The 23,759-nt window shown below is 40.7% G+C and overlaps 1 protein-coding gene across 1 annotated transcript in view; it reads right to left on the bottom strand.

Annotated features, from left to right (window-relative positions):
* Positions 1-5,673: 5,673 nt before the first annotated feature.
* The window catches only part of GPR137B (G protein-coupled receptor 137B), a gene marked incomplete at both ends in the record, with an annotated part of 38,565 nt that continues 20,479 nt past the window's right edge, over positions 5,674-23,759 (bottom strand). Inside the window, 6 exons of the mRNA XM_084253645.1 lie at positions 5,674-5,785; positions 7,486-7,610; positions 13,848-13,976; positions 16,509-16,658; positions 18,568-18,790; positions 22,420-22,469. Of these exons, the coding sequence (XP_084109771.1) occupies positions 5,674-5,785; positions 7,486-7,610; positions 13,848-13,976; positions 16,509-16,658; positions 18,568-18,790; positions 22,420-22,469 (789 nt within the window). The remainder of the gene's footprint in view (positions 5,786-7,485; positions 7,611-13,847; positions 13,977-16,508; positions 16,659-18,567; positions 18,791-22,419; positions 22,470-23,759) is intronic.

The following is a 23,759-nucleotide window of genomic DNA, read 5'->3' as shown; positions in this document are numbered from 1 at the left end:
AGTGCCCTCAAATGAACATTAAATGTGTAAATATTAGTATGCAGTGGGCAAAAGTATAAATTCAAGGTGTTATCTTAAGAAAAATCTACAAAAAAACAGAATTTAACTATTCATTCACTGTTGTAGGAACTAAGATTAAAGCAGTGAACAAAACAGGTATCCCTGCCATCACGTAACTTACACATTCTATAACCTAAATGGGTTGTATCTAGTTTATAATGAGAATGCACTCAGAGAAAGAATGACAGTTCTTTGACATTCGTCAATATAAATGAGGAATGGTTAACACAGGAACCTCTCTAGTGAAGGTGCCCTCAATCTGAATGAATCTTAGTGTCTGCTTGACTATGCCATTAAGTTGTCATAGATTGATGATTATAACTATCCATGCAATGCCCTTTGATCAGAACAGAGGTAGCATTCACCAAGCAGCATTCTAATGTAATTTAACTTTCCATGTGCATTTCCTTCACAGACTATTTCTCTAAATGGATGAGTATTCTGATTTTAAGTTGGTAAACTTGAAGCCTAAGCACTCACCTAGTGAATTCATCAAGGATGCTCAGTAACACAAATTCAGTAATCCTGGTAAGGCATTATTTATCTGAAGTATATACTCTTTTTATATTTCAATTAATGCCTTCAAGGAGCACCATAACTTGAGACTGCAAAAAGACTGCAAGGACTGGAAGTCACCAAGGTTCAGGGGAAATTGAGACCATTTAGTTCTAGTTTTTTATTGTTAAAAAACTATAGTTATACCCACTATGTAAATATAAAAAACCTTTTTCTCAAAGCATTTCAGGTGACTGAGGGTTTACTAGTACTTAGTCTTCTTAATGGGGTCAACAATTCAAGGTCAACAAACAGCTCTCTTGGATATTGGTGAAAGAAAATTTGGGGGATGTATTAGCAAGTGCACTTGATCTAAGCAGCTAAACATGATAACCAGTACAGTTGAGTGTGCCTGATACAGTTAAGAAAGATTTGGCATAACTATGATTTATATGTATACAGTAGTTCCCCTATTATCCATAGTTTTGCTTATCATGGTTTCAGTTACCTATGGCCAACCACAATCCAAAATTATGATATGCAAAACTGCAGAAGTAGGTTTTTAATTGTGCACCAGTCTGAGTAGCATGATAAAATCTGATACTGTCCTGCTCCATCATCCCTTTGTCCAATGTATCCACACTGTGGAAGCTCTCTGCCCCATTACTCAGTAGCCATCTTGGCTATTACATTCACTGTCACAGTATCACTGTGCCTGTGTTCAAGCTAGTCTTGTTTCACTTAGTAATGATATGAGGGTAGTGATGCTGGCAACTATGATATGCCAAAAGCAGCCTTAAAGTGCCTCCTTTAAGTGAAATGGTGAAGGTTCAGGGCTTAATGAGGGAAAAAAATTGCTGTTGCACTTCAGACAGAAAATGTTCACAGTATGTGGTAAATATTTTAAGTGAAAAAGGCAGGTATAAATTTGTGTGTGGAAGATCGGAACAGAAAATGTTCAATTGACACCAGAAAGCATTTAGCATATAGGAAGACTTCAAGGGATCCTCTGAAGTGAGTGATCCCAAGTCACTTACTACAAGTAAAGGATAGTTACATGGACTTTAAAATAGGTTTCAACTGAAAAATATAAAAATTACTGGAGAGTCTATGTATACTGATGAAGAAGCTGCTGCCTTGTTACTGGAAGAATTGAGGAAATTGATTGGGAGAAAGGATCTATCCAAAGCAAGTACTCAACTGAAACGAAACAAGGCTCTTCTGGAAGATGCTCAGTAGAACCTCTTTTCATGAAAGTTCTTTACAGGAAGTACCAGGACATAAAACATGGAAAGACAGATTAACTTTGGTACCATGGCACAATGCTACAGGCATAGCAGATAAAGCCAGGCTTAGCATACAGAGGGAAGAATCCACACTCAAAAATTATCTCCCTGTGTTCAGATAACATGGAGTAGGTGACAGCCATCTTGTTTATGGATGGTTCCACTTCATCCCAGAAATGAAGAATACATGGAAGAGGAATCATTGGCATTTAAAGCCCTATTAATACAATGCACCTGGCCATCCTGAATCTATTTGCTAGAAAAATGTTGAGGTTACATTTCTACCTCCAAATACAACCTCATTGCTTCAGTCCCTAGACCAGGATTTCATTTGGTTTGCCAAGCCTATACATACTCCTTGGTATAAATTTCATTCTATCAGCAATTGATGCAGTCCCTAATCTGATTTAATGCAGTGCTGGAAATCACTATTGCTGACACAACATTTATCACGGCTGCAATGCATGAATAAAACCAGAAATTATAAATGCCTGCTAGAAAAGTCATGTATGATTGATGGAGAAGTTAGGAAAAGCATTTGCACTTCACTAAAAAAATTAGTGAAGAAGGATTTGCATACACTCTTGAAGTGGAAGAACACATTGAAGACCACGTAGAAGTGTTAACAAATGAGAAATTGGAAGAACTTAAGTCATCTATAGGGGAAGATTAAAGCAGAACCAGCAATGTGGTGGACAGTGCCAAAATGTTTAAAACTGCAGATACTAAGGGACAAAATGTGGACTGGATTCCTCTGATGGAATAAACATTAAAATCACCTAGTGATCATCAAAGGATTATGACCTTTGCAACCAACACTTAGCTGAGTTGAAGAGAAAATTTGATTATAATGTTCTTCTAAAAGGTTTTAGCAAAATAACCAACTACTGAGGATCCCCAATCATCAACATAGTCTGTACCTAATAACCAGATCATCGATAATCCAGGATCATCTGAAGCACACGATCCTCCTCTGACATATTACCAGAAGGGCATATAGTAGCCTAAAGCTCATCACAATGCCACCATTTCATCTCCATCTCCTCGTGTAGGCACTGGATCATCCCACATCACAGTAAGTGTAAGTATATTATTCTGAGAGACCACATTCACATAACTTATTACAGTATATAGTTCTGTCTTATTAATCTGTCTGTTAATCTTAATCATAGGTATTATGGGAATCAAAACTTCTTATAGTCCACAGCTGTGTGTATAACACACACAGATGTTTTAACCAGCTAAATTAAATAGGTTAAATTGTAAAAAGGGAAAAAAGATAATGACTGATCTCTACACAAATCAGTTGAAATCCTTAGACAATTAACTGCAGAAGTGGACACCTATTATGCATATTTCCAACAGATGAATAGAAACATTCACATACAGCCTTTTCGTGCTGAATCAGAATTGGATAATAATAATGTTTCAAAAAATTTCAGGGATATTGCCTCTTTCCCCACTTTTCATTTTAAATTATCAGAGCTTTAATTTCCTTGTGTTGCCTTTAAAAATAGGACATTTGGGTATTTCAGAACTTCTAATCACCATTCTTTGCCCCCTTTTAGCCTTAATATTTCACATAAAGTAATTTGTTAGTGAACTTAGTAGCACAAATAAATCTAGGAAATTAAAGGAGATGTTAATTTTCCTTTCCAGTCTTGCAGCAGTTTATGGAATATGTGATTGTTTACTATAAGAGAAAGATCATGTGACAGAATGTTTTTTTGTATTCCAGGTGTGTTTGTGACACTTGAACATTTTTAGCCTTATTTTTAAAAGAGCAAAGAAAAATAGGCACTTGGAACATTTTTATCCTTTCTAATGAAAAGTAATAGTTAAAATACTAGCAGCTTTATTATAAAAATAATAGACTATGGCCTGTATCAGTTAATGCTGGATATTTTCTTTCTGGTAATAACAGTATAAAAGTGTTTACATTATCATAGGGTGAGTAGTAATTACATGATTTTGTGACTTTTTTCCACTGAATTTAAAAATATCTACCCTCAGCTGACTTGATGTTGAAGAATTGTAGAACTTTCTCCAAAAGCATGATTTAAAGGAGTTTTAAGCATATGCTAAATCTGCCTTTAAACAGCATGACGAGTAGGATATTCCTAAAGCTATTTAGAATAACAGCTTATATTTTAAGGCAAACTGAATTGTCAGTGCAAATTTTGCTTCAGTGTAGAATTTTCCCTGACAGTGACTCTTAAATGAAATATGACCCAAAGTCTTCCATATAGTAAAGGGCAATATCATGTGAGATTATGCAGGATCAAAATATTCTAAGCAAATGAGGAACCCAATCATGACAGATTTAAAACTTGAGATTACAATCTTAAATACCATCAAAATAAGTAGTAGACTTGATTTCTGTGAAATCAATGTCCAGAGATAAATTATTCCTGAAGACCAAAATGGGAAGAGACATCTGAAGTGGGTTTCATCATGTAGGTAGGACTTATTAACTAGTGTCAGTCCCTTTTTTTCTGCCCCTCACTCTGTCCCCAGATGTGATTTCCTAGGTAGGGCAGAATGATACTTTCTCTCTGGAAACAATATTGCCTCTAGTACCTTATTTCTGTTTTGTAGAAAAAGAGAGCCATGTACACAGTGTCCTATCATAGACCATTTTACAAATGCAGAATATACCCATGGTAGAAATTCTAGAATGGCACTTACGGTTAGGGAACTGGTGTTGCATAACATGTTTTTCACATAAATGAATGACAACTTGTAAACAATTGTCTGGAACATGCCCTTTCATGAGACTATAGGAATCATGCTAGAGAATATTGCAATGCTGCTGCCATTTTAAACATGCAGCTTCCAGGAGGCTGCTTTCAGGGCCATTTTAAAACATAGGGGGTTATTTTGAATATTGGAGATTACAAAGCAAATAATTATGACTCTACATAGTTTTCATAATTCAAGGGTGATTGGAATTATTAATTCCCTTTTGGGAACATCATCTTTTTTCCCCTAGTGTGATGAATGTTCAGTCACTTGGGAAAGGTGTAGTCTTGCTGAAGTACTGAGGTAAGGGATATTAGATTTCATAGGGTCGGAAAACTATGCAAAATCTCTTACGAATATAGAAGAGGAGATTTAATAGTATAAGTCAACTCTATGAACAGTTTTAACATCAAATTATCACTGGAGTATGTACATTAGTGCCCTGTTGAAAGAGTACCTAACTTCTGGCAAAATTTAGGAAATTCTTTGAGGGACTAACTGAGCCATAAAAAAACCCAAAAACTCTTGAGCCATTTACCTTGTAGTCTGTCGTTAATATTCTGCTACCTTACAACGTTCAACACTGGCATTGCAGTTGGCTTTCTAGATCTCAACTGTATTGAGAATCTGTCAGTGTGCAGCTCAGAATCTGAGTGACCTGAAGAGGTAAGCATTGAGGAGTACTTCAGTCCGAAAGTCTTTAAAAACTCTCAGACCATATACTATATACCTTTAAAGTGAATTATGCATAAAAGTGTGCAAACTACAACATACATTGCAATAACATTCTCAAAAACCCCTAGTTTAGCATTATTATTTAAGTTATATAAAATACATTTTTATAAAAGTACAGATTTAAGTTTAAATTACACCTGCTGATGTAGGCAGCCAGGCTCACTTTTAGTATACTAAAATAAGGTTTTATCAATCTATATTATTGCTTAGTCCTATGGAGTCATTAGAAACCTGTAACAAGTAAAAATAGAGTCCTATATCTTAAGGAAAAGTGTCCTAAGAATTCAGCTGTCCTTAAGTTCATCTTTCTGAAGCTTTATAGCTGAGAAGTCTTCCATAAAACTGTTAACTGATCCTATTCATGGCTTGGCTTGTCAGGATCCAAAATTGAGTCTGGTTGTAAAGTTCCTACTTGTGCCAGGAAGCTGTTAGTTTGTTGTCCCCAATCATAGTAGTCTGGAGCAAAACTTAAAAAAGAAAAAAAGATATTTCAGTGACTTGTAACGTTATACTTAAACTGATGACATGTTTTAGATAGAACTAGGATTTTATATAAACTATAGACAATCCCAGTTTTTTAAAAAGTAGCTTCTTGAAGCTCATTTCACCACTGCTATGCAGTAACTACCCACAAGTCTACTAAATTCTATAAAATTCAGTATGGTTTTACTAGAACCATTAGCCAATCATGTATGTAACAAAATGTTTTAGCAACAAATTGTGTCTGAATCCTAACAAAGTGTATGTAGCTCAATACTTGCTTCGTTGGGCAAATAACTTCTGTGCTTTGATTTCTTCATCTGTAGACTAGAAGCAATATCAATAATTATCCTCATTGGGCTTCTGTGAGTTCATACCCATAAAGTGCTTGGAACAATATCTTTGTGTATATTTATACACATATATGTAAATTGTCTTAAATTGATTTTCTATGTAATAGAAAAGTTTTTTCTTCTTCTACATAGGTTGTGAGGAATCCTTCAGTTCTCTGTTGCTTCTGTCAGGTAGGGGTTAAGGGTTCTAGCAGGTTTCCAGGGACATAGTTAGCAGGAAATGTAGTGTAGTAACGATAAGAGAACAATTTTAGGACAATTTTGACCTCATATGTATTGGCTCCAGAATTATCTATGCTTTTTCATCTGCTGACAATGTAAGCTAATCTACTTTCTTCCCAAGTATCATCTTTTATTCAAACTGGCCAGGATTTCTCTGCTCCTTGATTCACTGAGAAAGCAATGTACCCTCCCAGCTTATCCTCATTTCTCCTGTTCCTAAAACAAGGGTTCATTTTAGAGCTCTTTTAAGGTTTCCTAAGGACTTTTATTGATAGTAATAAAGCATAGCTTCTTTACCATCTTGTCCCAGAGAAGAAAGATTTACATTAAAATGTTAATGGCAGGTCTTTAAATTCACAAGGGATTGCATAAAGGTACATTTTCACTTTTATTTTTTTAAAGATTTAATTATGTATACAAGAACTGAGGTGTAGGCCAGAGGTGTGGGGACAGAGTGGGGAGCAGAACAGGTGGATCTACTGAAATACACTGCTAAGGGGAGCAGCAGGCAATACAGGAGAGGTCTGCTGCACCATGTGGGTTATCTCCCTGGCCAGCATGGAACTCATGGTACAGGGGTTAAAGACACAGTGCTACCAAGCTATCGCAAGCCACTGCAACATTTTCACTTTTAAAATAAACTCTACCTAAAGCTCCCCTTTCACAGGAACAGTGCAGATGTCCTGGGAGGACAAGCATAAAGCAGAGATGAGTTTGGCATGCACAAGTCAGCCCTTTTTGCTTTTCTAGTTCTTGCTGGTCTTAAAGTCCCAGGCCCACAGGTGGAAAGAGGAAAGTGAGCCCTAGGCAGAGGAGTGTGGCTGAAGCATCAGCAGGCTGAGGAAAGGGGAAGGAATCCCAGTAACTACCACTCTGCAGAACTGACCAGGCCAGAGGCAGACATTCTTGAAGTGTGCATACTGCAGGTGGATAAGTAGATCTCTACTATGATTGTAGTTAGTTTCACATACTTGGGTGCTTCTCCTTTTTCTATTTGCTATACCCTCCCTCTCGCTCTGGGGCTCTTATGTAAGAATCTGTTTAGTCCGAATCTATTTCATTGGTGCAGCTCTCACCCTCATACCTTAGGCTAGCCTGAAAGAGGGTCTTACCTTCCTTGAAGTCCCTGAGGAGCAATGTTCCATGCAAGGTCATCATCACTGTCATATCTTCGAGGGTTGTCAAAGAAGTAAGATCTAGGACTGAATCCATGGCTGGGGACCATTGCAGGGTTGGTCTGGAAAGAATTTTTCAGCATGTATTTCAGATATTGTGCCTTGCACTAGCCAAAAATAAACAGGACCTCTCTTGCAGAGAGTGAATATATTCTAGTCACCTGGTGGGGGCTGCCCTCGTTCAGTTGGAGTGCTCATTTTAGTTCCTTTTACATTTAAGAGGAATTAAATTCAGTATAGGCAACATCTTATTTCAGAATTCTCCCAACAGTTAATTATAATTGTTTAAATCCCTTATTGAAAAACCAGACAATGCCCAATTTAGTCAAACTGAAGAGTCCCAAATTGGATATAAACCTGTATAAGGGGGCATTCACAGTAAATTAAAATAATGAAATAGTTGGGGTTTTTTTTTAACAGATTTTTATACAAGAATTGGGGTACAGGTCAGAGGCACGGGAGGGTGAGAGGATTCACCAGAGACAGCGGGGAACAGAATAGGCAGAAGGACCAAAATACACTGCTGAGGGGAGCAGCGGGCAGGACAGAAGAGGTCTGCCGCGCCATGTGGGACTCTCCCTAGCCAGCCAGGGATTGAACCGGTGCTGCAGAGGCTGTGGACAGCTTCACAGTGCTGTGCTCAACCCACTGAGCCACTGGGGAGGCCCCAAAATAAATAGTTTGAGAGGATTTTTTATATCCTGCCTCTATGAATAATTTCATCCTATTTCTCTCCCGCAAGCCTACCAAGTTCACTCTTCAAATTTCAAATGACTAGTTTGAAGTAAACATAAAATCAATTATATTGTGGAAAAACTAGTCCTGTGATAAAATCCAGCATTTATGTGCTGTTCTTGTTGATATCAAGAGTGGTCCATTTAAAACTTAACCAATAGAGTATAAAACAAAGTCATTATACAATGGTCATCTACATGTGGATTCCTGCTTTTCCAAAATTAATCTGCCCAAATACAGGAAGCAAAGTGTAACTTTATACAAGTTGGGATACCTTAAAATTTACTCTTTGCAGTTCGAGAATGTCTATGCAAAAGAATGAAGTTGAACCTTAACTCACATCATAAATAGTAACTCAAGATCTAAATGTTGGAGTAAAAACCATAAAACTCTTGAAGGAAAATGTAGAAGCAAATCTTCATGACCCAGGATTTGACAAAGGATTGTACCAAAACCATTAGCCACAAAAGAAACAACCAGATAAATTAAGTTCATCCAAATTAAAAACACTTGTGCTTCAAAGGCTACCATTGAGAAAGTGGAAAGACATCCACAGAATGGGAAAAGGTATTTGAAATTCATATCTGATAAAGGATTTGTATCTAAAATATATAATCAATTTCTAACTCAATAATTCAAGTCAACTGAAGGACAAAAGAACTGAACAGACATTTCGCCAAAGAAGATATGAAATGTCCAGCAAGCATAAGAAAGGATGTTCTATATCATTAATCATCAATCAAAAGTTATGATACCATTTCACACCCCTCAAGATGTACAGAATCAAAAAATTCAGATAACAAATGTTGAGGATATGGAAGAACCAGAATCTTCACCACTGGTGGGAATGTAAAATGTTACGTCCTCTGAAAAACAGTTCAAAGATTTTTCACAGTTAAACACAAAATTACAATAGGATCAGCAACTGCACTTCCAGATATGTACCCATGAGAAAAAACATATACATAGAAACTTGTACATCGTTTACAGTAGCACTATTCATAAAAATCAAAAGATGGAAAAAACCCTTTGAATGTCCAACAAATGAATAAATAAGATAGGATACAGTAATACAATGAAATATTGTTCAGCCATAAAAAGGAATGAAATATATGAATGAACTTCGAAAACATACTAAGTGTAAGAAACCAGTCACAGAACCACAAATTTGACATTATTCATATCGAGAACAGGGAGACAGACCAAAGTAAAGTAGTTGCTTAGGGCAGGGGATGAGAAAGATAAAGGGTATGGGTTTTCTTTTTGAGCTTATAAAAATGCTCTGAGATCTCTGGTGACAGCTGCACATACCTGAATATACCAAAAACCACCAACTTGCACATGTGGAATGAGTGAACTATATAGTAAGGGAATTATATCTTAATAAAACTGCTCATTTCATTAAATATGATAGAGGTTCTCAAACTTCACAGTGCACTTAAATAACTTGGGGTACTTGCTAAGTTATTTCAGATGTGGGTTCCCAGAACCTACCCCAGAGATTCTGATCTGGGTCTAGAATATTGTGCAAGAATACTCACAGCAAGCACCTTGGGATTCTGAGAGGGGCTGCAAAACGCTACACCCTATACTGTTACACTGGCTTGTTTATACCTACTAAATTACGGATAACAAATGATAACATTTTAAAAGCCCCACCTGTAGAGTCGTCTTTTAAATAAGCCAAGGACTATGAGTTAAACTATAAATCTTGCCCCAAAAGAATATTAGGCTTTGTTCTCCAAATGATTGCAGATAGTGATAGGATTACTGTCATATGTATTAGGAATTCATTTTCTTCTCCAAACCGTATTATGACAAAGAAGGCCACAGTGTAACATAGTAACTGGAATCATGGACTGAGGAGCTAGACTGCTCTGTGTATTAATCCTGCCTCTTGTCCTACCAGCCATGTGACCCTGAGCCTCAGTTTCCTCATCTGAGTATAAGAAGTTTCTACCTCAAGCATTATTGTGAAAAAGAATTTAATATTTTTTTAAAGTGCTTAGGACAGCACCTAGTATATATAAAAGTAATGTATAATTATTAGCTATTTTTACTAAATTGTGAATGTAATAATGGCATTTAACTCTGGTAGTCTTGCCTATGGATATTTCAGGAACACTAATGCTTCATCAAGCCAAATACGACACTCACATTACCTGCTAATTAGAGTGACCTCATCAGTACATTTTCTGTTTATGGTATTGCGTTATTCATAATGAGTTCACTCCTTCATAGTAAATGTGAAGATAATGTTTAGAGCATAAAGAATCATCTTAACACACTGACATGCTGCCGCAGATGAGCAGTTTTCAGTGTCCATGAAGCCAGAGGTTCCTGAGAGCCTTTCGTAACTATTTTCATCATATATTAGGCCGTTATTTGCCTTTTCCATGTGTGAACATTTGCACTAATGGTACAAAAGCAGTGGTGAGTACACCCGCTGTGGTAGCACATATTCAAAGATGGCACCACTGCACTAGTTACAATATTCCTCACATGTAGTTAAAAAAATCCCAACTCGGGCCTCCCTGGTGGCGCAGCGGTTGAGCGCTGGGTTGCGAAGCTGCCCGCGGCCTCTGGGGCGCCAGTTCGATCCCCAGCTGCTCCCCGGCCACCGGAGGAGGGTCCCACATGGCGCGTAGACCTCTCCTGCCGCCCGCTGCTCCCCTCAGCAGTGTACTTCGGTCCTTCTGCCTGCTCTGCTCCCCGCTCTGGCTCTGGTGAATTCTCTCACCCTCCCGCGCTTCTGACTGTACCCAGTGCATGTATAAACAAAACAAACAAACAAATAAATAAAAACATGCCTCTATTAAAAAAAAAAAAGAAAAAAAAATTTAAAAAAAAAATCCCAACTCATTTGAGAATGTCCTTGATGAAGCAATAAAAATTAATGCTATTAAATCTCAGCCCTTGAGTCTGTCTTTTTAATAGTCTGTGTTACAAAATAGAACGTATTCATAAAGCACTTCTGCTGTAAAAATGGTGGTTTTAAGGGAAAGAACTTATACAACTGTTTTTGAGTTGTAGCTACTTTTTTGACAAAACTCAAACAATGGTTTTTCAGACATGGGTATTTGGCAGAAATTATCTCAAAAGTGAATTAAGTAAGCTGTCACTTCAATTAAAAGTATTATCCCCGATCAGATTTGAGCTTTTAAGCAAAATTAAAGCTTTGGGAAACTTGGGTTCCCCATCATGAGCTCCCCAATACATGAAAGATTTTTCTGATGAAATCAGTAGTGATAATAATGAATCAGTCTGTGGGTTTGGGGTGGCAGTAGTGGTGCAAAATTGTGTAATGAAAAAGTTAACAGTTGGAAGATCTACGTAACTCAATAAGTCAGTATTTCCAAATGACCCATGCTTGATATTATAAAACCATGCACAGATAAAAGACCTTGCATTCAAAGTGCAAGATAAACCAACAGATGTTAAGCAAGAACACAATTCAAAATGTTCATTGAATTGGCTTGAGATACCATATCACAACTTTTAAGAAACCACAACCTGAGTTCGAGTATAGCATCAGAGAATAACATTCACAGTTATGTAAAAGGATATTAAAACGCTTTTTTTTGCAACTACATATCTCTTTGAGGCTGGTTTCTCTTCATATACTTCAACCTAAACATTACAACACAACAGATTTCAGAAGCAGATACGGGAATCCAGCGGTCTTTTAGTAGGCCAGACATTAAAAAGATTCAAAAAATTTTAAAACAATAGTTCTTGTCTCATTTTGTTTTGGAAAAATGTTCTTTTTAAATAATTTTCATGGTAACATGTTCTGGGCTTAATGAATACAGCCATATTTTCTAAAAATTACATACATGCATACCTCCAAAAGCTTTCTGGGTTCCTCAAAGTGTGAAGTGTCCTAAGACAAGTTTGAGAACCATTGTTCTAGATAATACCCTAAACAATAAATACATTCAGACACCATAGTATGTTGGAACAGCGTAGATCAAGGATGACATGTAGAGATTGGAGTATATTATTATTCTGTATTCATTAAACAAAATAACACTGAGCAATAATATCACATTAGCCTTTCATGCCATAGGATTCAGATATATATTACCTTGGGTTTAGGGAATGGAGTTCCTAAGACTCTGAAATACTAGAGATGAAAACTGGAAGGGAAGAACAGGCAGAACCTAAGTGAAGCCTTAATGAACACAGGTTTTTGTTTAAGAGACTCCTGTCTTATCCTTTAGGCAAAATACGGTCCCAGAAAACTTCAGCTATCTTCTGAAAAGACAGGAATACCAGGCACTGGATTCAGCCTAGTCATTGGACTAGAACCTTTCACGAATTTTTTTGCCAATGAAGTGTTTAGGAGCTGACATTTCAGAAGCCTGTAAATGTCCCCAATGCAAGTAGATACAGTGCAGAACCACAGTTCTGCAGCTAAAAATAAGGTGGAGAAACAACATATAGAATATGTTGCCTGTGGCCATCTGCCCCACTCCTATTTCACCTTTTTCCCCTGTTTCTCACACATCCATGACTAGAGATGAATCAGAAAAAAAAAAAAAAACAGATGAAACATGAGTTGTTTAACATCTGTGCTTCCTTACTGAGTTGTTTAACATCTGTGCTTCTTTACTACCCACACTTTGCTCACATTGGCTAAAAACCGTTCACTGTACTTGTCTATGGGTTTCATGGATCAGTGATTCAAAATTCTACCACTAGTAAGTGTGGTTGAAATAATTTATGAAGTAAAGCTTCCAAGAGTGTCCCCATTCTACCAGGTTTTGCATTATTCTGTCTTGCCCCTATAAAGGCATTTACATAAAGCTTACTGAGCAAATATGTGAATGACTCCAAATTGGAGTGGCTTTAGAATTCCTCAGAATGTTTTTATTTCCCTAAGATCCCATTCCCTAATCACCATCCAGCATAATACAGGGCTGAAGAACTGAATTACTATTCTCTAGTTTCTTTTGCTGAAACATACATAAGCTGATATATTTGGTCCACAGCAAGTCAGGGCTCAGAATAGTGAGGCTGTGATGCATCAGGGAAAAGAGTCACTATCTCCAGGCCTTGAAATGAAACTCACTTTTCATTTTTTTTATAAAATTAAAAAAAAAATTTCCCCTGAGGGCTTACCCTGGTGGCGCAGGCAGTTGAGCGCCGCACTGTGAAGCTGTCTGCAGCCTCTGCAGCGCTAGTTCAATCCCAGCCCGCCGGTGAGGGTCCCACATGGCGCGGCAGACCTCTCCTGTCTTACCCGCTGCTCCCCTCAGCACTGTATTTCGTCAGTCTGCCTGTTCTGTTCCCCGCTCTGTCTCTGGTGAATCCTCTCACCCTCCCGCGCTCTGGCCTGTACCCTGGTTCTTGTATAAATAAATAAATCAATAAATCTTTAAAAAAAAAAATTTCCCCTTAAAGAGAAGGGAAAAGAAGGCCTCAGATAAACAAAGGAACTTTTAAAAAAAAAAATTGCAATAGGAGAGAAGAAACACTGTGCTGGAAGTCTAAGAGAAAAATGTAAGTATGGTTTATGATTAGCATTAGCAGATTGTTTCTGCAAACATAAAATCACTTACCAGGTCTTTTGTAGGATTTCTTACTCGGAAGAAGTAAACTACTAAGGTGGTAGGCAAGAGTTCCCACACAAAAAGGACCACTCCAAACACTACATATCCAGCATCTCCCAACTGGTTCTTCAAATCTGCCTGTTGAATCGGAGGAGAAGAAAGGGAAAGTCACTCGACTGAAGACAGATTTGATTGGACTCTAAACATGAACAGAGGCTAATTCTAATATAATTCCCTGCCTCTAAAATGTACATGTTGACGTCAGGTAGTAAATACCAGACCTCAGGTGGGGATTACTTAAACCATACAGGAGAGATGATTATCTTCTTCAAAATATTCAGAGACAGAAACTGCCCATGTCTGATCTTCACCCTCCAAAATCTTATGGCCAAATTAAACCTCTCAAATTTAAGCAGATTTTCTTTTTAACAACTGAACAGTGAGAATGTTACGGTCCCCCCTCCCAAATTCTTGAGAGCAGCCTAGAACTGATCCCTTTATTAGCCTTGTCCCTCGGATAAACGTGTCAGTATTCAAACTTCTCTTCACGTTGACCATATCCTATGATTTACCCACTAGAGTTTATTTCAGGCTAGCACTAAGAAAAAACTGTTCTGGGCCTCCCTGGTGGCCTAGGGGTTAAGCCCCAGCACTATCAACCCTATGGCCTGATTTCGACCCCTGGCCAGGGAGCAACCCACATGGTGCCGAAGACTTCTTTCTCACCCACTGCCCCCACTTGGCAGTGTATTTCAGTGGATCTGCCTGTTCTGCTCCCCACTCTGTCTCTGGTGAATTCATTCACTCCCACCCCCACCTCTGGTCTACACCCAGTGGTCAGTGTGAGGACCAACTGGACATGTTCCCCCCTCCCTCTATGTGACTAACATGCAAAGTTAGGTTTGGCCCAAGTCTACCAGTGAGGTGGACCATCATTTCCAAGAAATACAACTCACCAAAATCGAGCCACAAAGAGCCAATCACCTAATCTAATCCTTTTACTTTCTCTACTACATCCTCCTTAAAATACTGTGACCAAAACGAATCATGCTACTCTTTAGGAAGATGTTACTCTTCAAACTTATTTTATGAAGAATCACTGCCCAGCTCCAAGAGGATGCTCAGCTCATCTCAAATTTTACATCTCATATTCCATCTATAATGTCTCAACAGTAGATTTCTTTTTGCCAATCCACATGAATAATGGGCAACTCGTGGGCATTTGTTTTGCTTGCTCCAAGATTATTTTGGTCACAACATACAGGCCTGGATAGCCGTAAATAAATATTTTTGAAACAATAGAATTTTAAAAATTGTGATATTTTAAATTCATTACAATTACAAGCACTTATTTGAAAGAAAAATAAAAATATTTTGTTAAGTTTGGGGAGATGGAAAATTCCCACAGGATGATGGTGCCACAACGATGTGAATGGGCTTCCTGCTGCTGACCTACCCTGGAATGGCTGTATTTTACTATAAACCATCCCAAATGCTTTGTGTATTATGACTAAGTCTCTTCGTTGTTTGAAGTTTAGAAGTTTACATATTTATTTGATTTTCTCAAAACAGAGCACACCTTGAGCACCTCGCTCAACTTTCTCCCGGCCTGTATTTGTGGCATCGATGTGATTAGCAGTGGAAGGGGTCGTTTTTTTTTATTTTTCATCCTTTCCAAGTGCAGTGCCTCACATGTGCCTTTTCTGAATTTCATCTTTCCGTGATCACAGGTCTGACTTACCATGGTCATTTTATTCTTTCTTCCCGTCTTTTTTTTTTAAGATTTATTTATTTTTATACAAGAACTGGGGTACAGGCCAGAGGCGCAGGATGGTGAAAGGATTCACCAGAGACAGAGTGGGGAACAGAACAGGCAGATGCACTGAAATGCACTGCTGAGGGGAGCAGCGGGTGAGACAGGAGAGGTCTGTGGCACATTGTGGGATTCTCACTGGCCGGCCGGAATAGAACCCGCACTGTCGAGGCTGCGGACAGCTTCACAGCATGGTTCTCAACCCGCTGCGCCACCGGGGAGGCCATCTTCCCAAGTCTTAATGTAGTCCAGGTTTTGAGGACTAGTGGAATTCTCAAAGTGGATTTGCACATAGAGCACTGTTGGAAAAGTCATGACGCATTTTTGCTTGAAAAACATAGAAAGAATATGTCATGACTTTTCTGACAACCCAACCGTTGGGTCTTCAATATTTTTCCAGGAAAACCTAAGGAGCTTTTGCAATTTAATCACATTGAGACCACTAGTAAAATGAGCTCTTTCTAACACCTGCATATCGTCAGTCGTTTGTCCTAATTTCCTCAAAGGCTATTAGATTATATGTGCCAACTTTCTGAAACCTGAATGTAATGTTTTTACCTTTGCAAATTTCACCCTTTAACATTTAAAGGGAGAACACTAAAAAAAATGTGGGAACACTTAAAAAAACAAAGATATAAGCACTGCCTGATGAATGCCTCCAAGCGCATACATGTGCATTTCCTAGTTTTCTCAGAAGATGTGCGCTAGGACAAGGTGGGTGCTATGACTCCCTTGTATAGATGAAGAGGTCACCTAGCATGTTCCAGCAGACAGAAGGAGCTTATGCCTTTCTGTCACATGAAGGCTGCCAGGCAAAGCGCCGTGGGCCAGACAGCACCTCCCTGGCACCCACTGACCTGGTCGGACACATTGTACCAGTCGTAATCGAAAGAATGGACGAGCTTGCTCTGAGAAAACGATAAGATGAACAGGTTGTAGCAGGCTCGAGAGGTGTAAAGCAGGATGACAGTCACACCGATGGCAGTCACTTGACACACGGAGGATCCCTGGAAAAGCAGGAGCCGTCAGGGTGCATCCATTCAGGGCCCAGGACACCAGCCTCCTCCCCGAGCACCAACTGACTCATCCCAGGAACTCTGCAAGTGCTTGAGCCAGTGCAATCTCATGTGGGAACCCCCACCCGCTGCCAACCTCAGCTCATTCCACATTCAAATGATCGTCATAGAGACGATTTAAATCCTGATACTTGATTTGCATATGACTTTAATGGGATTAAAATGTGGGCCAGTTGCCTACGGCATAGGTTTGATACAACAAGAAAGGTGGCTTATTAAGTACCACTGCCTAGGTCGAAGAGGATGTTCAGCTATGAGCAGAGCACCTGGCCTCTGTCCTGGGGACAACCAATCCATCTCACAGGGCGACCCCTAGGAAGGCTGTGCTCTGACTGTCTGGACAGTGAGCACTTGCTTCCTCAAAACCCAAAACCTTGTAGCCTGGGAGTAATGGCGTCCTAATGTGACTCAGGGTTTGTAATTATGTGCAAATAGTGATTTGTGCCCTGATATATAACGCCATTAATTTCCAGTCAAAGGAGACCTACTTAGGCAGTTCACACAATGTAAAAGTTAAACATTTTTGAGTTTTGCCTTTGGAAGTCACTAGCTAAATCCAAGATATGATTTTATTTTGCCAGTAGTGGTTTGTTAGCTTGTTTGCAAGGGGGTATCTCAAGTGGTATTCTGACTATAAAAATTTAACCCCTCCCTTTAATGCCACAAAATCTGTTTTTAAAAGTCTTGTGTAGCCCTACAAGGCACACAATAGAAAGTTAAAGCAAAATCTAATCTAAAATTCATCAAAATTTATAAATGAAAAAAAGGTCTCTGCAGCACTACCTTCAGAGATTGTGCAGGAGTGCAGTAAAATCACAGAACACCCCGAGGAAGGCTCTGTTTTTTTGAAGTTAGAGGCACAGATTTTAATCTGTTCACTACTGAAGACAAAATATTGTGGGAGACAGGCCAAAGATAGAGCCAGATGGGCCACATGGTAAAGAAAGGGTGTGCCGAAGACACACGGTCACTGGGTTTCAGAAGCAAAATTGCTACAGGAATCTACTCCACCGCTTTAGAAGCAAGCAAGCCAAGGCTCAGAGATGTGACAGCGGGGTGGGGACCCACAGCCAGGGAGAACCTGGGGCATCTGCCCCCAGCCTCCATACTGCACTGGGCTTCCCAATGAAGGGAGAATTTGGGATCAAGTTGATGAGGGGCACGTGGCACCTTAGCTTCAGATGGCATATCTGCCCTTGTCATCACTCCTAGGAAAGGAAAGGAGAAAGAAGATTCTAGGATGTGAAACATAGCAATGAAAAAAAAAGAGGGTTCAGGGGCTTGCCTCACATCCCATTCAGGCCTGTGGTCCTGAACCCCAGAAGGAAGCCCTTTTGTGGCACAGCCCACCCGGGAGTGAGCTGAATCTGTCTCCAGGGCAGCATGACAGGGTGCAGTAGGCAGACTGCCAGGCTCTATCCTGGGCCTTTACCTCCTAGACCGTGATCTCAGGCATGCTCCCAGCCACCTTGTGCCTCAGTTTCCTTAGTGAGGAGAATACCTGTGAGGATCATGACGCTTACAAAAGTGCCTGAGTAGAGTGAACATTAGAGATCTGTTTCTGTTACTATCACCAGCACTAATATCTCGTTCGTCCTATGTCAGTCTCTAAAAGCCATGTATAAAGCCAGAGACATCACTCACTCAGTGAGGCCACACCACCTGGGGTGGAATCGTCCACATACAAAGTTGGGTGGACTCCATGCCTGTTTTGGCCACCACAGCCTGGCTAATCATTTGTAGGAGGTCAGGTGTGAAAGGTATTGGTTGAGTTCTGTTGGCAAACAAGGAAACTGTTTTTAGAAAAGGTTAATGGAGCATGAGCACATTTCCACCTTACCTTAGACTCCAAGTAGATGTTGGCTAAGGACATCTTAGAGATTTTGTACAGACAGATGGACAGAGAGACGGCGCACAGCACGAAGAGCGTGTCATTAATGGCCACTCGGACGGAGACAATAACTTTCCTCTCCCAAGTCCCTGTCTTCACCAATACTGCACAGGTTAAATTCACCAGCAGGAAAACCAGACTGATGAAGAATGAGGCCAGGTAGAGGGGCAGCCTGGAAAAGACAAGAGAGAAATTGAAGGCACCGTTCCCTATATGGCGGCTGGCACAACCTCTAGACATTGGCTGCACATTTCGGTGTCGATCTAGAATGAAATGGGATATTGTCTAGTTAACTGTGCAAAGCAAAACATGCACCAAAGTTAAACACTTAAAAAGCATGGCCTTTTGGAGTGGTAGTTCCTGGACTCAAATTACAAACGGACTGCAGATTGTACTCAGGAAGGTTCTGCACCTCCCTTTTCCTGTTGCTGGGAGGTTTGTGAGGACTGAATGAGACTGTGTCCCTGATAGGGGAAGCACCTCACTGCTCCCAGGGACAAGCTAAGCATGAGGCACACAGGCTGGAGAAGCAGCTGCTTCTCAGAGCACGAGGAATTCTACACTCTATGAACGTGAGCGAAATCAAACTGCTTGAGCCTTAGTGTCATCTGGAAATACAATAAACAATATCTACCTTTCAGTTTGCTTTTCAGGATTGAGATAAATTAGGAAAAGGTTTTATTCTAAAAAAATCACTGATGAAGTGGGCATGTTGGGGACATTCACTGCACACTTGCTACGGGGTGCAGTGGTCTGCTGTGACTTGCTGAATGGACGCAGGCTGAGTCGCTGGCCATTTTTAACGTGGTCTTTCTGAGCTACACACTTCCTAAGGGACTGTGTATAGTCTACACAAAGATTTCTTAGATCTACTAAAACTGAAATCATCAGCCTTGAATTCTTTTTCAGGACTGTCCCCATCATGTCTATTTCAGGTAGATATCAGTCCTCAACATGCAAATAAGGAACAGACCACTCAGCTCAAAAATAAAACGGCTTAGGGCCTCCCTGGTGTCGCAGGTGGTTGAGCACCGCACTGTGAAGCTGTCCACAGCCTCTGCAGGGCAGGTTCAATCCCGGCCGGCTGGTGAGAATCCCACAGGGCAAGGCAGACCTCTCCTGTCTCGCCCACTGCTCCCTCAGCAGTGTATTTCATCAGTCTGCCTGTTCTGTTCCCCGCTCTGTCTCTGGTGAATCCTCTCACCCTCCCACGCATCTGTACCCTGTACCCTGGTTCTTGTATAAAAATAAATCTTTAAAAAAAAAAAAAGCCTATGTTAATTATGCTTGCAAGTCCCAAAACAGAAAACCATCAACAAAAGGTAGCTCTGAAGCTAGAGATGACAAGGGAGTCTTCAAAATCCATCAAAGATGGGGACATGGGATATGGAGTCCAGTCCCAGCTCCAGACACTGCAACTGACAGGGCATGTGTTGGGGGCAGGGGAGGGGCAATGGTACAGCTGTGGCTTTATTTCCTGCCCTCATATCAAGGTTATATAATAATTCCTGACAGCATAGTTAATTTGAATGGGATTTTATGTCTTACAATTAATAATTTACTATCCACTGGCAAAGTCTGTCACACAATTTTCAGAACCCACATTCTACCAAAGGAACATTGCTACGTCAGTCCTCAGTTTCATGTCTTGGCTTAAAGGCGCTGTGATTTTGCAGATTCTGAAACCATAGAGCTCCTCTTTGAATCCGTGTTCTACCCCCACTCAATCGGTTATCAGATTCAGCCCATTCTTTACCCGCTCCTGTCTCCTGTCGGAGCCCTCTCCTATCACTGCCACTCCCACACACCTTCTGGCCAGAGACCACTGTGTGTCCGAATTCATCCCCACCCTAAGCCCCTACTCCCTTATACTCTGGAGCCAGACCACTCTGTGGGCACCCCACATGCTAATGAAGTCAGTCTTCACACTGTCCCTCAAACCCTTCTTGTGTGCCCCCCAACTCCCTGTCTTTATGCAAGCTGGTCATTCTGTTTTCTCAAACCTCCCTGCCCTCTGGATTTCTTCTGATCAAATCCTATTCTCTGAGCCTACAGGACCACTTGCTGAGCAAAAACCTGGTACTGTCTGAAAGAAACAGAAGGTGTGTGAGATGTGAAACAATGGAAAAGTTACTTATGATTGAACACGAAAATAAGAGGTCAGAAAGCAAAATTGGAAATGCAATCAGGTATCAGATTTGTCTTGGAAAATGTCTATGAAAACCTACAGTGGATTACGTCCTTTTATTTCCTTAGGGTTGGGGGTAAGGGGAGAGTTCACAGACATGTCTTCTTTCTTTCCATATGTCAAAATCCACATATTTGCTGTCTTTTTCTATTTTATCACCTTCCCAATGAGCTTCTGTAATTTTTATAATGAAAAGAAAAATAACTTGCAAGACATAACCTTTCCCCTTGGCCTGAAGTTCTGGAATTAAGAGGGAGATTTGGAGATAGAGAATTTTAAAAGGGAAGGCGGGGGGAGGAGACCGTATCACAAGAGTGTGTTTCCGTGGGAAAAACATTTTGTACATTGACCAAAAAACACTTTCAAACCAAACCACAGGGTTACAATAACCAGCCGATAGGGAGAAAAAGACCAAAAACAAGAAAGTAAGTGTGACCGCACATCTGAGCAGAACACCTTGCTGCATGACCAGAAGCAGCAGCTTCTGGCTGGTCAGTCAACGCAGAGGAGACACACTCTCGTGACCCTGTTGGCCTCAAGCAGGACATGCTGGAACCAGGACAGGAAGTGCAGGCCAGTGCTGCCAGCAAATCCAGTATTTGACCACCTCCCACCAAGACAGGAGAGTTGGGACTGTGAAGCCAATTTAAATTTCTCCCCCAGTAGCCTAGATTTCTTATAGAAAGGGAAAAGCAAAATCTGGCTCACATTTTTTATTTATTAAAAAAAAAAAATCAAAGATTTATTTCTAAACAAGGTATATACGCTGCAGACCCAGCAAGTGGTGACTCAGAGAGCTGATTCTTCATGCAATGGGTAAGATGCTTACAGCCCCTCACTTAGCAATGTTAAAAAAAGAGCGGGCGGGCAAAATGGAGCCGTTTATGCCTAGCCCCACCACGACTTAACCTACTGTGGTTTTACCCTCTCCCAAAAGTGAGATTTTAAACTAATCAATCTGGAATTTTCTGGTCCACACTCATAAGGTAATCTGCATAAAAATCCTCCTACTCCCCTTACCCAAGGAAAGGTGACAGCCTGAAATCTTTCTTCTCTTGTCCCACCATCTTTTCCAGCTATAAAAACCTTCCATTTTGTACAACTTTTTGTGACTCCTTTCTACTTGCTAGAGGGAATGCTGCCTGATTCATAACCATTTAATAAAGTCAAACAGGGGCCTCCCTGGTGGCGCAAGAGGTTGAGCACAGCACTATGAAGCAATCCCAGCCACAGCAGCACGAGTTTGACCTGTCGGTCAGGGAGCTACCCACATGGCACAGCAGACCTCTCCTGGCTCGCTCGCTGTGTCCATCTACAGTGTATTTCAGTAGATCTTCCTGTTCTACTTCCTACTCTGTTTCTGGTGAATCCTCTGACCCCCACACCTCTGGCCTATAGCGCAGTTCTTGTATGCATAAATAAAATCGTTAAAATATAAAATAAATCAGAGCATTAAAATTAACTCAGTTTGATTTTGTTTTTTCAAAACAAGCAGCAGGTCTGCTTGGGGCAGCTCACAGTGATGTGCAATTCCCACCCCTGGAGAAACAGGCCTCACATGTGAGCCTTTTACTTACCATCAGAGATAGAAGCACCCTGGGGTGCAGACTTACCGGTACTTGAGTAATTCTGGAGAGTATTTTGACTTGGCTTTGAAAATCACCTGCAATGACAGAAAAACATGGTGGTTGGAGACACGATCTGCTGATATCTGATTTCCCTCTCAACTGATTTCCCTTTCCCTTCATACCCAAGAGTTGGGACAGTTTTTGAAACTGAGATGTCTGCTTTGTGAGAAAGTTTAAGCTAAACTTTTAGGCTGTACCTACCATTTTCAAAGTAATAAAGTAAAAATCAAAATCCACAAGCAGCTATAAACCAGAGACACACTGTGGGGGGAGCGGTGGAGAGGGGAGGAGGGATTAGGGTCAAAATAAGGGGGGTGGGAATTGTATGGGGAATATAACCAAGATGAAAATGCATACATTGTGCAAAAATGAAAAATGATGTAAAAAATATATTTAAAAAAATAGAAATAAAATGCAAAAAAAAAAAAAAAAAGGAAAGGTTTGACTTGTTCACCACCGCCAAGTACTTGTCTTATTTGAAGATTTCAATGTGCGCAGCAGCAGGCCACCCTCACGCTGCATTAGCATTTCCCAAGGAACCCGGTTTACGCAGGGGGAGCACAAGGGAGTATAAGGGAACGCTACACTTAAAATGTCTCCGCTACAGAAGAGTCAAGCCCCTTCATTTCCTATAGGAGAAAAGCTGCATGCTGGGATTACTCCTGCTCATTAGCAGCCTGCACAACTGCTAACGTGTCCACACAGGCCGAAGCAGCACAGCAGTAGCCTCTGGCCCAGGGGAGCCTTTGAGAAGGTGAAGAGAGGACAAAGTAGGTGTCAGTTCAAGCTCCAGCCCCAAAAGACATGGCTGCTAGGTCCAGTGTGTTCGTGGGAGCTTCTCCAGGGCCTGGGTTAGAGGGTAGAGGTGCGGGGGGTGGGGGTGGGGGGACAACAGCAGTACCCTGCCCTGGTGTTGGGGCTGGGAGCAGCACTGGGAAAAGGAAAGGGGTCTAGCAGCATGAAGAAGAGGGGGTATGTTCCCAGAGAAACCTGGTATCAGAAGCCATGTGTTGCCTGCTTCCAAGCAAGCCTTCTGCACGGCATTCCTGTTGCAACGAGCTTCAAGGTCCTCTTCACCCACCGCCACCCCCAACTCCCTTCGCTCACCCCGCCCAGGCACACACACTGTTTCCCTCTTCTCAGCTCACTTTGCACTCGGACTGCTCTCAGCCCCTGCAAGTCCCTGTGGGCAGGAGCACACTGCCTGACTCAGAGCCAAGGACAAAAGGAGAACAGGACGGAGAGTGAGTGGGGGTTTCTGGAGGGAGGGAGGAGGGACAGGAAACCCAGGACCTGTGGGGACACCAAGGGATGAGACACGTTGC

Source organism: Talpa europaea, assembly GCF_964194135.1.
Source record: "Talpa europaea genome assembly, chromosome: 14".
NCBI lineage: Eukaryota > Metazoa > Chordata > Mammalia > Eulipotyphla > Talpidae > Talpa > Talpa europaea.
Note: the sequence above shows the minus strand (reverse complement) of the source record. Positions and strands in the feature narration are given on the sequence as shown.